This window comes from Ceratotherium simum, chromosome 5, assembly GCF_057802395.1.
Source record: "Ceratotherium simum simum isolate JZ-2026a chromosome 5, ASM5780239v1, whole genome shotgun sequence".
Taxonomy (NCBI): Eukaryota; Metazoa; Chordata; class Mammalia; order Perissodactyla; family Rhinocerotidae; genus Ceratotherium; species Ceratotherium simum.
This window is the reverse complement of record NC_141904.1, coordinates 53,677,608-53,691,872: the sequence shown is the minus strand read 5'-3', so window position 1 is coordinate 53,691,872 and position 14,265 is coordinate 53,677,608. Positions and strand designations below refer to the sequence as shown.

The 14,265-nt window shown below is 54.0% G+C and overlaps 2 protein-coding genes across 2 annotated transcripts in view; both read left to right on the top strand.

Moving 5' to 3' along the window:
- The window catches only part of STIMATE (STIM activating enhancer), a 63,746-nt gene extending 54,965 nt beyond the window's left edge, over positions 1–8,781 (top strand). The window contains exons 5-8 of the mRNA XM_014792951.2: positions 777–889; positions 1,939–2,016; positions 2,764–2,913; positions 4,857–8,781. Coding sequence (XP_014648437.1) covers positions 777–889; positions 1,939–2,016; positions 2,764–2,913; positions 4,857–4,973 — 458 coding nt within the window. The 3' untranslated portion in view covers positions 4,974–8,781. The remainder of the gene's footprint in view (positions 1–776; positions 890–1,938; positions 2,017–2,763; positions 2,914–4,856) is intronic.
- Positions 8,782–10,578: 1,797 nt separating this feature from the next.
- Positions 10,579–13,923, top strand: MUSTN1 (musculoskeletal, embryonic nuclear protein 1). The gene is made up of 3 exons (XM_087431681.1): positions 10,579–10,615; positions 11,662–11,811; positions 12,010–13,923. The coding sequence occupies exons 1-3, from the start codon at positions 10,579–10,581 to the stop codon at positions 12,114–12,116; spliced, it is 294 nt and encodes a 97-aa protein (XP_087287807.1). The 3' UTR covers positions 12,117–13,923.
- Positions 13,924–14,265: the final 342 nt, after the last annotated feature.

Here is a 14,265-nt window from a genome sequence, read left to right as displayed (position 1 = left end):
GGGCTGGTCCTCCCCCCTTCATCAAGTCCCTTTTGAAACATTCCAGAGACATTGAATAGCCTGCGTATCCCCAGCATGGACTGTTGGATTCCTGCACTTCTCAAGCATAGTGACTAATGGGATGACAAACGGACCTTTGTCACAGCCCGTCACTCCCGCCTCCTTGTCTTGAGGGCTTCTTTCTCTTCTTCCTTGGCTTCCTTCCCCAGCCAAAGGTGTTTTGGGGTGCCCATACTAGACAGAGTCTGAATTCTTCGAGTCAGATTTCTGCTCTCAGGGCTGAGGGCAACAGGAACAGCAGGGGGATTGGGGATAGGGGTGAGAGACGAGCAAAGAGGTGGTTTGCTGCCTTCATAATTCAGACACAGCAACTCATGGATGGAGAAAAGGACGGATGGCACCACAATCACTGGAAAAATCAACAACGGGTAATAATAGCAGTCTTGCTTAACACAGCTTCTGCTGCCAGCGGATAAAAAGAACTGGCTTTTCTGAGCTCCAGCCATGGGCACTTACTAATTTTAGTGCTTTTTAATTATATCTTAGAATTTCTTTAAAGAAAAGCCATTCTGGTATCTCCAAATTAGGAATTCTCCAATTTCATTTAAAACATCCACATTTGTCTGTTCAGGCTGAGGTGGTTCTTGGTACTTCGGGGGCTCATTAACTAGCTTTAGAGCCAGGGTTCTGGTGTGGGGTGGGAGTGGGGCAGGGGCATTGTCCAGCTGGGATCCCGACGTCTGGCCCGAGTGACTGAGCACCCACTATCCCTGCAGGAGACCCTCTGCAATGTGGAGCCTGGGCTGGGCAGTGTGCTCTGTACATCGTGATCATGATTTTTGAAAAGTCTGTCGTCTTCCTCGTCCTCCTGATACTTCAGTGGAAAAAGGTTTGCTCTTGTCCCTTCTTTAGCAGCTCGTTGAGAAGCTAAGCAAGAAGGTACTTTCTCCTCCCTCACCCCCACCCCAACCCCAGCCTTATTAGAAAACGGAACTTGTTGTTTGTTTGTTTGTTTTGACTCCATGAACACACCCTGGATTTGGTCTGATAGGGCAGCTACTGCTACCTATCAAGAAGAGTAACTAGTGTTTTTACTTAGCATCCATCTACTTCAGTTGTGCAGATGGCTGCTCTAGATTAAGCCTTGGAATATATAAAGCTAATGGAAATAACAGTCCCTGCCCTTGGGCTGCTTACTGTCTGCTGTTAGTCTTCAGGCCTGGCTACTGTCAATGTCAGGAGGGTCTTCTCTACATTTGCGGATGTCCCCCTCATACATCTCTCTTGGCCAATGGTTTAACTGAGCCTTTTGGTGCCGCGGGCAGCAGCTGGTCCCACGTTGTGCTCTCTGCCCCTAGTGCAGCACAGATAAGCCTCCCCTGCCCATTTCCTCCGCTTGCCCACATGAAACCAACCAAAGAGCCTTCTGGAACAAGTAGCTCAGATCTTGGCCTTCCTTTGGTTTCGTTTGTGTCTGAGTTTTATTTTTTAAGAAAATAAACCCAGGGTTTTCGGAGCTGTTGTCCTTCAGGAGGTGGTTGGGGTGCAGATTTCTGTTAGGAAGTGGCCTGGCGCCTCGTTGCTAGTGTCTGTAATGAGTGTCCAGTGACCTCACTCCATCCAGCTCCCCGAAGCCCACACTCCTCCCCCTGTGCCTGCAGGGGGTTGTCATCCCACTGTGCTTCCCCCGTCCACACCCCAGGAAAGCTGCTAAAGCACTGACCTCCAGATGGTCTCCCAGGGGGTCCCTGGTTAGCACTCAAATCTGGAGACTGCTGCTCTGCCCCTGAGGTGCTGTTCCATCAGGGCTCTGGGTGGGGTGGGGGGGTGTCTAGCTGTGCCCCCCTCTCAGGGCCTCATGGGTGATTTCCACTCTCCCCACCCAGGCACTTCCTCTGTGGTCTCTCCTCTCCTCACGGAGTCTGCTTCTCTTTACAGGTGGCCCTGTTGAATCCCATTGAAAACCCAGACCTGAAACTGGCCATCGTCATGCTGATCGTCCCCTTCTTTGTCAATGTCAGTGCCATGTTGCATTTTTTACCCCAGTTTGCTCCCTGCCCTGCAGTGTTCCTTTTCAGAGTTCTGAGTCTGACAGAGAATACCTTACAGCCCTCAGATCCCTCTGCGTGAGCATCTGCCCCCGTCCCCACCCAGACCTGGAAATGGCAGGATTCCTTCCTCAACCCCTCTACCAGGGGCCCACCACACATATAACAGCGACTTCTAGATCAGGATGTTAGGAATTCACCCCCATCATTTATTCCTGACCACAGAGCTCCAAGAGAAGCTCACAGGCTCACTGGCTAGAAGTTAGGAAATATGAGAAGAAATGGTAAAGGAACCTGGAGCTGGCAGATGTGGTGGAGTGTGTGTGCCAGCCAGCCATTCAGCCTGGGGAGGAGCCAGACCAGGAGGCCGCAGACGTTGGTTCCAGGCCCCGCCATGCCAACAGCTGGAGCAAGGCTCAAGGAAAGGCTCAGGGGGTCACTATCCCCATCAGTGACTGCCGCAAAACCCCTCTGGGTGAATAGGGCAGAGATTTTCTTGCCGGTTCTCTGATAAGAAAAGAGAAGCAAAGGAAATAGAGGTTGGGAGTCCCCCTCTAAGCTTCTGAGAGATAGCGAGGGGACTGGATGAGGCCTTCCTGTCCCCAGTTCTGGATGTTATAATCTGGAATGGGGATGGGAAGTCTGGGGATGGGGGTGCTCTGCTTGCTTTCACACGTGGCTTATCCCAGAGTAACCTGCACTTTCCTCCCCCCAGGCTTTGATGTTTTGGGTAGTGGACAATTTCCTCATGAGAAAAGGGAGGACGAAAGCTAAACTAGAAGAAAGGGCAGCCAACCAGGATTTGAGGAACGGGAGCAAGGTCCGCTACCGAAGGGCTGCATCCCACGAGGAGTCGGAGTCTGAGGTAGGGCCGAGCTCTCGTGCCGCTGACCCAAGGAGGTCTCTGGTCTCATGTTTGCTTCTGGTCTTCTCAGCGCCAGGCAGTGGGAGGGAGAGAAGGCTGACAGCTCCAATCCAGCCAGGACCTATTCCTGCTGTCCCATGGGCCTTCCTAGGGCAGGGAGCTAGAGCACCTGGTGAGGGTGGCTTGCCTCCAACAGTCCCTGCATCAGTGGAGAAAGACAGGAAAGAGAGGAGCTGCCTTGTTCCAGGGAAGCTGTCAAGGACTCTGATGGGCCTGATCATTGACCTTTCAGCATTAAGTTTGAATCCCTGCCCACCGCTATAGAGCAAGAGAAGTGTTGGCTAAGCCAGCTGGAAACTTCTAAAATGCAGAGATAGCCAGACCTCCAAGGGGGAGCCTCATTTCCCCTTATTTTCAAGTTTCTTAAGTTCAAAGGTTTGGACTTCAGGGAGACTGGTGGTCATAACTAGGAGCATGGAGGGAAGGTTACGCCTCCTGGGCAGCTGGCAGCACTCACCTTGTACCTCTGTGCTGCAGGGTGAGGTCGGGGTGCCTCGTGAGAAGCCTTTGTTCAGCTCCCATGGTGTGGTGAGCTCTGTGCTGTGGGCAAGAGCTGCAGAAGTGGCTGAGATGATGTCTTCCTCGAGAAGCCTTCAGACTTGTGGATGAGTTGAAGGCGAATGCCTGATCAGCTCATCATGATCAGTGATCAGTTCTGAGATTGAGGCATTAACAAAACCTGCGAGGACCCTGGGACAGCCTATTTAGCTTCTGGGGGCACCCTGGCGGGAGTTTTGACATCTGAATAGATGGCAGGACAGAGGGTAAGCCCGTATCTTCTCTAGGTGTCCCTAGAATCTGGCACAGGGCCTGTCATGTTGCAAGAGCTTGGTGAACGTTAGGTAAACGATGAACAGCATTACAGGCAGAATCAACCACTCATGAACAATCATAGTCACGTGGTTTGTCGTCTGGGTAATGTGAAATTCACTGTGGCCAGAGTAGCATGTATTCTGGAGGGTAGGATAGAATGACAAGAAATGAGGTACAGGCGAAGGTCTGAGCTGGATGAGCAAGGCCCTTTGTGATGCAGGCTGGGGAATTGTGACATGTTTGTGCAGGCAGTAGGAAGCCTGAGAGAGCGTTTAATCAGGGGACCGACTGAGGCTGGAGGCAGGAAGCCCTGCACCGGAGTGGTCCAGGGAAAGGTGGGGAGACTGGCCTGCCCCTGGAGTAGAATGAGTGCCCCCTGCAGGTGCACATTGGGCCTCTCTGTCCTGACCTGGGCTGTCCCAGTCCTTCCCTGGTGCTCAGAGGTCTGCAGAGCCAGGCAGGTGGTGTGGCAGATGGGCAGTGAATGAGAGTGTTTGCCCTCATGCCCCAGCTGCATGGCTGAGTTGTTTCAGGGTCTCAGAAAGGTGAAGGGCTCCTGTTTGTCTTCAGAAGTTACAAAGTTGGTTCCAAGCAGCCACTCTGAAATCCCCCTGCCTTGTTGGTGCCCCACAGATGTTTTCCTTTTGAATGGGGCTTTTCAATTTGCTTTTGCTGTATTTAAGGCAGCTTCAAGGACCTGGGACTCCATGTGTCAAGACTGGGCTTTTTCTGCCAGGATGACCTTAGCTGCAGGTCTTTGCTGAGTTTGCTCTGGCTGGGGTTTGGTCCCAGCTGGTGGGTTGGATGGAGAAGTGGGGAGCCCTAGCAGAGGGAGGGTATGTCAATTCGGTGCTGCTTTCAGTAGCCCGTGAATGTACTTGGAGTAAATAAGGTCTGGGGTGGGCCAGCTTGTCTCATTCTGGAAACGGGGCCTTCATCACCCTCTTCTAAAGAAACACAAGACCTGAGTCCTGCTAGGGGTGTTGCCACCACGGTGCAGGGTTCCAGGGAGGGCAGATGAAGAAGGTGCCACTGGCAGTGACTCAGGCCATGCCTCTCCACTGCCTCAGATCCTGATCTCGGCCGATGACGAGATGGAGGAGTCAGACGTGGAGGAGGACCTCCGTGGACTGACCCCCCTGAAGCCGGCAAAGAAAAAGAAGCACCGCTTCGGGCTGCCCGTATGACACATTCCCGTGCCGGGGGTGAGGTTTGGGGGCCCAGCCGGCTGCTGAGTCAGCAGATGGTCGCTGCACAGCGTCATTCCTTCCCTCCTCTCTCTGCCCCTCCTCTTCTACCTCCGCTTCTCTCGCTGTCTCTGCCCACTCCCAGACTACTGTGACTTGAGAGCGGGAAGGTGAGCCAGCGCCGAGGGGACCGTGGCAGTCGGAGGTCCCACTCAGTTGCACTACAAACACTGACCAAATATGCAAGCGAGGCGTTCTGTTTGTTTGTTCTTGTCCGGAGTGGTGGTGTGAGGGACCCAGAAGCCCTGTCCTGTGTTGGGCTGGGTGGCATTGAGGAAGAAAACTCACGCACACGGACTGTGGGTGGAGCCTTTCCCCAAGGCTCAGGAAATGTGAAGACATAACACGTTTTGGGCTAAAAGTCACTCATTGACCAAGTTGGAATCATGCTTTCTTACTCGAAATGGCTTTTGTAACTATTGATTTCTAAAGCCGGTTTTACGAGCTGTCACAGTGTTACCGTTTTTTGATTATGTGTTTATTTCCTATGGGACTAATGGGCAAAACATAGATTTTTAAGTCTTCCGTATGCTGTTGACTTTTATATTTTTAAGTTATATTTTCATACTATTGTATTTAAAAACTCTTTTTAATTCTCAAAGAAATGGGTTTGTTTGCCTTTTGTGGGATGTGAACTGGTGGGAGGAAAAAGTCGGGAATTTTTTATTTGGAATATTGTTAGGTAATCTACAGTAAGATGAGGTAAATGATTCCGGTAGGAAGGGAGACAGGCTCGTATCTGAAATCAACAAACCCAGTGGTTCTGTGAAGGTCAGGCCTGAGCAGGAGGCAGCTGGTCTGAACGTGAATCCAGGGCCCCAGGGTGTGTGGAACAGGAAGGGCTCTGCCCAGGGCCCGCCAGTTCCTTGGCATTTCTGCTTGCAGGTTAGAGGTCTTAGTTAAACGTGACCAAAAAAGGAGGCTAAGAGGTCTTTGTGTCCAGGTAAGCTGAGACTATGAGGCCACTGCTGTTTGTTCCCTGCCTCTTCAGAGCCTCCAGATCTGAAGTTTAGAATGCAGTCTTGGCCTCCTTGCCTCCCACTGGTGCAGCCTTCAGAACCAGCCCTGGGCCCAGCTCTGGGTGCCTTCTCTCAGGCTGCCCCGTGCCTGTCATCTTAGTGTCATCCACTTATTTCACACCATTGTCCAGAGAACGACTGCCTGACCAAGTGATCCTGTTTTTCACGTCCTCCAAAGCTGTAGGGGGTTGGGGTGCAGTAGGTCGAGGTGTGAGAGCTCGTTCTCTGCATCCAGAGGCAGGACGAAGTGCTTCTAAGCTTGCGTTCCCTCCTTGGGGAGTGGGCCCCACTCCTTAGCATGGGCACAGGCCCCTATGGCTTTGGGAGTCTCCTGCCTGGCAGGGGAATGGGCTGACCTGGCACTTGCCCTGCTGTGGAAGCAGCAGTGTGGAGCAGCCCAGTGTTTTGTAACAGTCCAGAGGCAGCCATGGAAGTTTAGGAACAGAAAGCTGCACCACTAAGGTGTGAGCTGGAAGTAAGCAAGTGCAGGGAGGCCACACAACCCAGGACCTTCTTTTTAAACTTACATGAAAATGTGTTTCACTTAAGCAGATTGAGTCTGAATTGTGGCATGTGAGCCAAGCTGTTAAAGAAGGGATCCTGGGCTTGTCCTCTCCTTCTCACAGTCCCACCTGTCTGAGACGTGGAGGGGCAAGCCTTGGGGAAGACTTCTCAGCCCTTCTTCCTCTGGGAGTCCAGAAGCCAGAGAGCTGAGAGGAGCCAGGACCTGTAACTGCAGTAAGAGGTGACTCTGCTAGTGTGGGTTGTCTGCGGCCTGGGAGGAGAGGAGAGGCGAGGCAGCGTGTGAGATTGGAGTCCAGCTCTCCCATTGGTTCTCCTCTCATTTCCCACTCTTCAGCCCCTCCCCCCACCCCACCCTGCCTATCCCCCTATCCCCTGGCTGTTAGTGAGTGTCTCAAGGCTAGAGAATTGGCATTTGGGAAGACTGGGACTGACATCATTCCCGGTAGATGTCAGCCTCTTGTGGAGTCGCTGACTCGCCTTACTTTTCCCTCGCATTTCATTTTGGTTGGAAGAACCTGTGCCCACAGCTGTTTCCTGCACCTTCCTGAACTCAGAATCAGAGCTTTGCTTTCAGTCTTGAGCTCCTAATACTTCTAAACCAGGGACAGGGGTGGGGTAGCCACAGTCTCTGAAAGATGTAAACTATGGGTTATGTAGACCTCAGATGATCTGCTCATCTCAAGGCTCGTCCCAGTGCCTACTGGGCAGTGGGTATGGGGCACAGAGAGGTATCGAGTGAGTGGTGGTTTCTCCCTGTAACCTGATTTTCAATAAGGGCTTTAGTCTCTGAGCCACAGTTGTGTAGCTGGCTAACTAGGGGATGGAGGTGTAACAGGGTGTCTGATCATAGAGAGCGTTGTGGTGTGTGGACCTGGACAGCATGGCCTCATGTGTTTGGCCTTACCCTCCTCCTGCGTGTGTGTGTGTGCAGTCATGTGTATACATACACAGACACATAGACACACAGACACACACACACACAGTTTGTATTCCCTGGGAGTGCCTCCTGCAGTCACTGAGGGCTTTCATGTGGTACACTGTCCCAAGAGCGAGCAGATGCAGAGGGCCATGGTCAGGGCTTCCTCCCGAGTTGTCCTCTCTCCCTGGGATGAGTTTTCTCACCACCTACTCCAAGGTGCCTTACAAGGTGCAGCTCTTCACCCAGCCATGTGGCAAGCATGACCATGCTTGAGAAACCATGGGACACCAACTGGATACAGTGATATTGTGAGCTTTTCACCTGATTTGTCCAAATCTAGGCCTGAGCCAAACCCCCATGATGGAAATTTGTAAGTCAAGGTCATGAGCAAGTTTCCTGTAACTCATGGGAATAATCTGATGAGATAGAACTGTCATATCTGAATGGAAGAGATAGTTGTCCCCCTTATTTCCTTTTGCTGTCAGTGGGATGTTGACAATGGCAAGGAGGGATGTTGGTGAGATCCCGGGTGGCAGTGGCTTCTCGGTCCACTCAGCCCAAATACCTGCAAGGTGAAGGTCTGTGGCCCATCATTTAGCCCTCAGACACACTGGTGGCCTCCTGCCTCAAGCTTTAACTTGTGCCCCTTCCTGGCAACAGAGTCATGGGTTAATGTCAACCTGTCATGCCTCTAAAGGGAAATATATCAAGGCACAAATCCAAGTTGTATCTTCGCCTAGCAGTGTAGGCATGTGGGCTGCAGCCCAGAGTCCCTGGTTGGATGCTGCTCTAGGAGCCTAGAGGGAGCAGCAGCCAGCTGGCAGCCCACTCTGCCCACCAGACTGCAATTCACTGGCCTTTTGCAGCCAGGCCAACATAGATGGTTTGGGAAACTTTCCATCGGCCAGAGCAGCCACCTTGTAGGGTGTGGGACTGGCTTTTAGAAGTTTCACACACTTCCAGCTTGGCATGGAGAGCCCTCTGTTTGACCCTGTGAAGCATTGACAGCTCTGGAGGGCTTTGCTCTTGGTGAGGGCCTTCTCATCTGACTGCTATCAGCACCTTAGGCTCCTGGGTGTGTGGGTGAGTTGGTTTAATTTGATTTCTCTTTTCATGGCGTTTATTAGAAGTCAGACCTGTGTGAGCAAATCATGGCCTCCTTCTGTCCTCCCAGTGCGGGCGTTTCATCAGTGATGTTATGATTCCCAGAAACACATTTTTGAAATGAAAGGGAAGACGATGTACTTACATTGTAAAATGGTTTACAATAAAGTTTGACATCTTATTACAGTTTTTACAAAAGAAACCATTACTTTTGTCGTTGCTGGTTGTGTGTTCTCTGGAGTTGAAACAGCTTAGTGGGGTCAAGAAAATTTCCCCAGTAAGTTAGAAGGTTCTCCCCAGGAAACAGAGTGAGAAAGAACCTTACATCGCCTCATGGCAGGTGTAGGAGCCAGAATCTCTGGAAGAAAACCAGACATATTCTGCCATTTCCACTTCCCTGCTAAGGTGAGTAAAAGCTCCTCTCCCTCCTGCTGAGGAGCCAGTGGTGCTGGGGAGATGGAGCGTGAGGAGTGAACACACCACATCCTGTCCCTGAGGCCATGGGGCTGGAAGGCAGGTGCCTCCTCTGGCAGAGCCAGCTGAGGGGGTCATGCCAAAGCACCCCGGAGCTGGCAGCAGGGCACTCACAGACCCAGCCTGCCCTCAGTGCCTCCTGACCCCTGTTTGGAGTCCTGCGTTTGTGCCCATGGCTGTCCAGAGGCATTCCTCATGTCAGCACTTGTCTCAGATGGAGTCTGGCAGTCCTCGCAGTGGCCTCCTGGGGCCAGGACCGGGCGGGAGGGAGCGGGGTGGGGTTTGAGGGATGACAGCAGTGGAGTGGCATTCCGGGTAACCAAATGTCAGGGCCTGGTTGGGTTCCGTCTGCCTGGAGCCTTCAAGGACAAAAATAATCTCCATCACAAACTGACAAGGAGCTTTGGTACGTCTGATCCAGCGGGGCGGGCCCTGACATCCTACCCGCATCCACTCCCCGCACCCGCGCTAGGCTGGGAGTCCTGTGTGTGGGGGTATGAGGAGCTCGCATAGGGGAACTAAGTGACCTTCAGGGGAGCCGCTGGGCCTGTCCATCTCTCCACACCTCAGTCACTGGAATGGGCTTCACTCTCACTCACCCTCTCTCAGCAACCTAAACGTCCTCAGACCAGGCACCCTCCGGCAGCCTCATCTCAGTCAAAGGCTCTGTGCAGTTTCCCGCCTTCAGCTCACCAGTGCCCTCACCACAAAGCCTAGTTTCCTCGGTTCCTTCCTGGGCGCTTTATCCCCTGCCTTCTTTGTCCCTTTGCTAAATTTGCTCTGGGAGCAGACAGAGGATGGGGCATCAGCAAGAGCACAGATGGAGCGCCTTCCCAGGCTTCCCTCCCTTGGCCGCACGTTCTCCACCTGTGAGCCAGGGGTAGCCGCTGTGCCCTGAGTCCACTGTGAGGGCTCCGTGAGCTCGCCTTGAGTGGATGCTCCTAAGCATCAGACACAGGGAGCTTCTGCCCCACTGCCGTGCAGGGGCGGAAAGTCTCTTTCCTCTGGAATCCAGAGAAGGGGTGAAAGAGAGAGAAAAACAAGCTCAGAGCGGTCCAACCTGGCTCAGGGCCCTCCTTTTCCTCAAGGACACTCTCTACACTGGGAAGGACTGTCGCAGATGGACAGCTCAGACTGCCACAAACACATTCCAGGACCTACATTCGTAAACGCACAAGTGGCTGCCAGTCCCAGCCCCTCCCGCCTGCAAACAGCAGCTGTTCCCGAGGATAAGGATCTTCCCAGCTGTCTGCTTTCACCAGGGCTGCAGCCCCCCAGGCAGCCATGCTCAGCGAGCCCCTATCATCTCCAAGAATAAACTCTGAAGCCAGTGGCTGTGTGGACCTGAATCATCGGGGAGCCTGTCGGAGGAGGGGGAGTGACTTCCCAGGACAGGCACGCGGACTATATAAGCTCTAGAGGGCTGGGCACTGCTCAGATCTCTTCCACGAGCTACTGCGAGCCAGAGAGGCGCCTGCAGAGCCGCTCTCCCACAGTACCCACCATGTCCCAGGTAGGAGGGCCCAGCACAGGCCGTGTTGGTACCAAGGCGGGTGGAGTGGAGAACTGGACACTGGCATCTCTGGCGGCTGTGTCTTGAGCTGAGCTCCAGGCATAAACACAGGAGCTCTGGGAGGCCAGGGCTCAGGGAGGATACCCCCAGGCCCCAGCTTACCCTGAGGAATCCCTGTTTAGCTTGGGTTTGGTGGTATTCCATGGTTAGGAGGAGTGGAGAAAATGCATGTGGTACTTTGAGATCTCTGCACATGTCTTTGTGTGTAAGGGAGCTGCTTATATGACTTGGTGTGTGGAGTTTCGTACATTTGTAGCCGTGCGTATGTGTTTACGTGTGAGGCTGGATGTATAGGTGTATAACTTTATGCCCGGGTATCTCCCCAGCAGGGTATGTCTCTGTGCAGGCGTGTAGTGTGTTGCACCAGGAGCCCAGCCCAGGCTCGGGGGCCAGAGAGTCCTAGCACCTGCCCCCAGTGCTTAGGAAGGAATAAGGCCTCAGATTCACAGGCACCTGGGGCTGAGGGGTAGGGTCTGGATGTCTCCAGCACTGGAGGGACAGGCAGATCAGCCTGCTAAGAGGAGGGTTGTCCTTGCTGCCTGCTCCATGGGTGGGTGCTGACCTTGGACTTTGACTTCATGGGGACCTGATTTCTCTGCCCCACTCCCACCCCAAAACACACACGGTAAATACTGGAAATTTTGGGGGAGACAGGCAATCCCTAAGGGACCCCCTGCCACCCAGTGAGCAGGTCTTGGAATTCACCAGAGACCTTGGAATTCAGCCTCAAAGCCAATCCCTTTCCCCTTTGCCCATTGTGCCCAGGCCTGAACGTGGCCAGACAGACACACAGTGTGAGGCTACAGCAGCTGCAGGCCCAGAGCTCCCAGTCTGTGGCAGAAAGGCAGAGAGACTGGTGGGCAGGGGAGTGGAGTATAGTTGGGAAGGCTTCCTGGAAGAGGAGTGGGGCCTTGAATTGGCTTGAGTTCAGTGAGCAGGGAAGAGGGATCTCAGGGCCAAGGCACATAGGTGGGAAAGAGGTCTGAACCTCAAGGCCTCAGGGTGTAAGATGAGGCTCTGGGCTCTCCAAGGCTGGCGCTCAGGAAGCCCCCATCAAGAAGAAGCGCCCCCCTGTGAAGGAAGAGGACCTGAAGGGGGCCCGAGGGAACCTGGCCAAGAACCAGGAGATCAAGTCCAAGACTTACCAGGTTATGCGGGAGTGTGGTAAGTGTTCTAGGGGTGGTGGGGACAGGGGGCGAGGGGTGCAGATGTGTCAGTAGGAGGGGGGCAGGGTGGGAGGGTCCCATGGGTCCTCAGTTCTAAGAGTCCAGAGCTCCTGGGCTCATGGGGGTGCTCCGCACAAAAGGGGCCTTCCCTCCCTAGGAAGCCAGGCTGGGGCCCAGACCATGCCTCTCCCCACAGAGCAAGCAGGCTCGGCCGCCCCGTCGGTGTTCAGCCGCGCCCGGACTGGCACTGAGACCGTCTTTGAGAAGCCCAAAGCTGGGCCCGCCAAGAGTGTCTTTGGCTGAGAAGCACACACCACTCCCCTCGCCACCGCCAACACCTAGACGCAGGAGCCTTTCTCAAGAACTTTTTTTATGCCAGAACCCACCTTCTCACCTGCCACCTCTGGGACTGCCACCCCTTTCCTACAGCCCTGGCCCCTCAGCCCCAGGGATTCCGCACCAGCACCTGGGAAACACCAATAAAGAGGATGCCCACGTGGCCCCAGCATTTGGAGGGTGTTGGGTGGTCACTGGTCATGGCCGCTAAGAGTGTGTGTTGGGGGGAGGTTAGGTGGGGCATGGGGCATGTTCTGTACCCTTCGCAGCTTTCGGGAGGGTCCCAGGAGATAATGCAGATGCTATTATGGCTACTGCCACATACTAGAAAGAGCCTTGGATGTGGAGACCTGGCACTGACCTTCTGTGAGACTTCAAACCTCTCCACGTTTGCTGAGCCTCAGTTTCCCCTTGTATATGACAAGGGAGTTGAGCTGGAGCCTATTGCATAAAACAGACCACAGTGACACTGCTCAGAGTGAAGCAAGTGGTGGCCTGGGGCTCACCCCTCCCCTGCCTTCCACAGAAGCCATCGAGATGCTTCCAAGAACCACAAGGCTCTGCGGGACCCAGAAACTTCAAAGCCCCTCTACCCCCCTGCACCCTTGTTTATACTGCCTCCTTGCCAGCTCGTGTCCCCTCAAAGACAGACAGACAGGTCGAGGCTCCTCTCTGGCCAGCAGCAGTCGGCTTCCTGAGCCATTTTCCCCTCTCCCAAACTCGGAGTGAGCCTCCCCAGCCCTGCCTGAGCCATGAGAACACTAGGTTCTTGGCTCATGTGCAATTCTTTCCTCTTCAGGCCTCAATGTCCACTGTGTGCATAGACTTGTCAGCTTCAGGGCACTACAGAGGCCTGTCTGGTTATGACAGGACGACCGTGGACAGTCCAGGGTGGACTGGCAGGGCCTGCCTCAGGGCTGATGCCCCTCCTGTCCCCTGGGCAGGTAGAGCTGACTGCTCGGAGACTTGCCCACGTTCCTGGCCACCCTGGGCTCCTTATATAGCTATTTCCAGGCTAGGCCTGTAATCTGTGCCCCAAGGGAGCAGACCTTCTGTGGGGACAGGGCCTGGGTCTGCTCACTGGGCTCCTTGGGGAGGCTCTTCCCCCACATTGCTAAAGGGGTGTGACTCTTCTCCCCACCCCACCGCTCTCCATGTAACCCAATCATAGCCAGAGCCAAAGAGTGAGCAATCTAGATGCACACAGAGATGAGGCTTCTGGCTGTAGTCGTGCTGAGGAACAGGCACATTTACTTGCAGCTGCAGACACAGCTCCAAAGTCTATGATGCCCTTCCCCTGGGACCAGATGCTACTGGCATTGACGGAGGCAGGGCTAATGGAGGAGACCCCTTCCCAGCCCTCTGCAAGCCGGTCACTGCCCCAGGGCCCCGAGTAGGCCCACAAGATGGCTGCCCCATCTTCCACCCCCAGGGCTACTGTCACCGAGTGCTTCCCCAACCCAGGATTTGGCACCTGACCACACTTTCCTGAAGCATCTTTACCCCCTCTATGGCCACAGACTCAGGAGCTGGCCTTTCCCGAGCCACCAAGGACACAAGAACCAGCTGCGTCCGGATCCCCCAATATTTGTTCACTTTATTGCTATTTGTTATAAAAGCAGCATTTCAACTTTATTAAAGGAAAATTGGAAAAAGTCAGTAATCCTACCCCAGGCCCTTGGGCTGCCCTCCCCTTGGTCCGGGCTCGTGACAACGGCACTGCCTTGACATGCTGATGGATCAGCCTTCGGCCCTTTCTCATTCAGGCTGTGATTCACAGGCTGCTGTGGCACGACCGGCCTCCGCGTCGGCCACCTGAGTGGGCACGGCATGGCACAGAATCACCCCCTTCAGGAGCTCTGTGCTTTCTCTTCTGTTCCATGCTTTCCTCTCAATCAGTTCCCCACAGCGAGACCTCTGGGCCACAAGGTGTGGGCGTCTTTATGGCTCTTGGTTTGTCTCATTTTGGGAGCCTTGCTGGAGTTGAATCAAGAGCCCTGGCTAGGTTCATGTGGACCAGGAGAGAGAAGGGGCTCCTGGGCCCAGCCCCTCTCACCCCAGAAATAAGGTGTATCCATCCTGCATTGGCCCCAACAGATCTTACCCCACTCAGACC

Excerpts from the sequence above, each read along its gene's own strand:
- MUSTN1 (XM_087431681.1), top strand. The coding sequence starts at position 10,579 with ATGTCCCAGGTAGGAGGGCCCAGCACAGGCCGTGTTG. Across the intron at positions 10,616-11,661 it reads GCCCAGCACAGGCCGTGTTG|GCTCTGGGCTCTCCAAGGCT; the intron begins GTACCAAGGCGG and ends GTGTAAGATGAG. Across the intron at positions 11,812-12,009 it reads CCAGGTTATGCGGGAGTGTG|AGCAAGCAGGCTCGGCCGCC; the intron begins GTAAGTGTTCTA and ends CTCTCCCCACAG.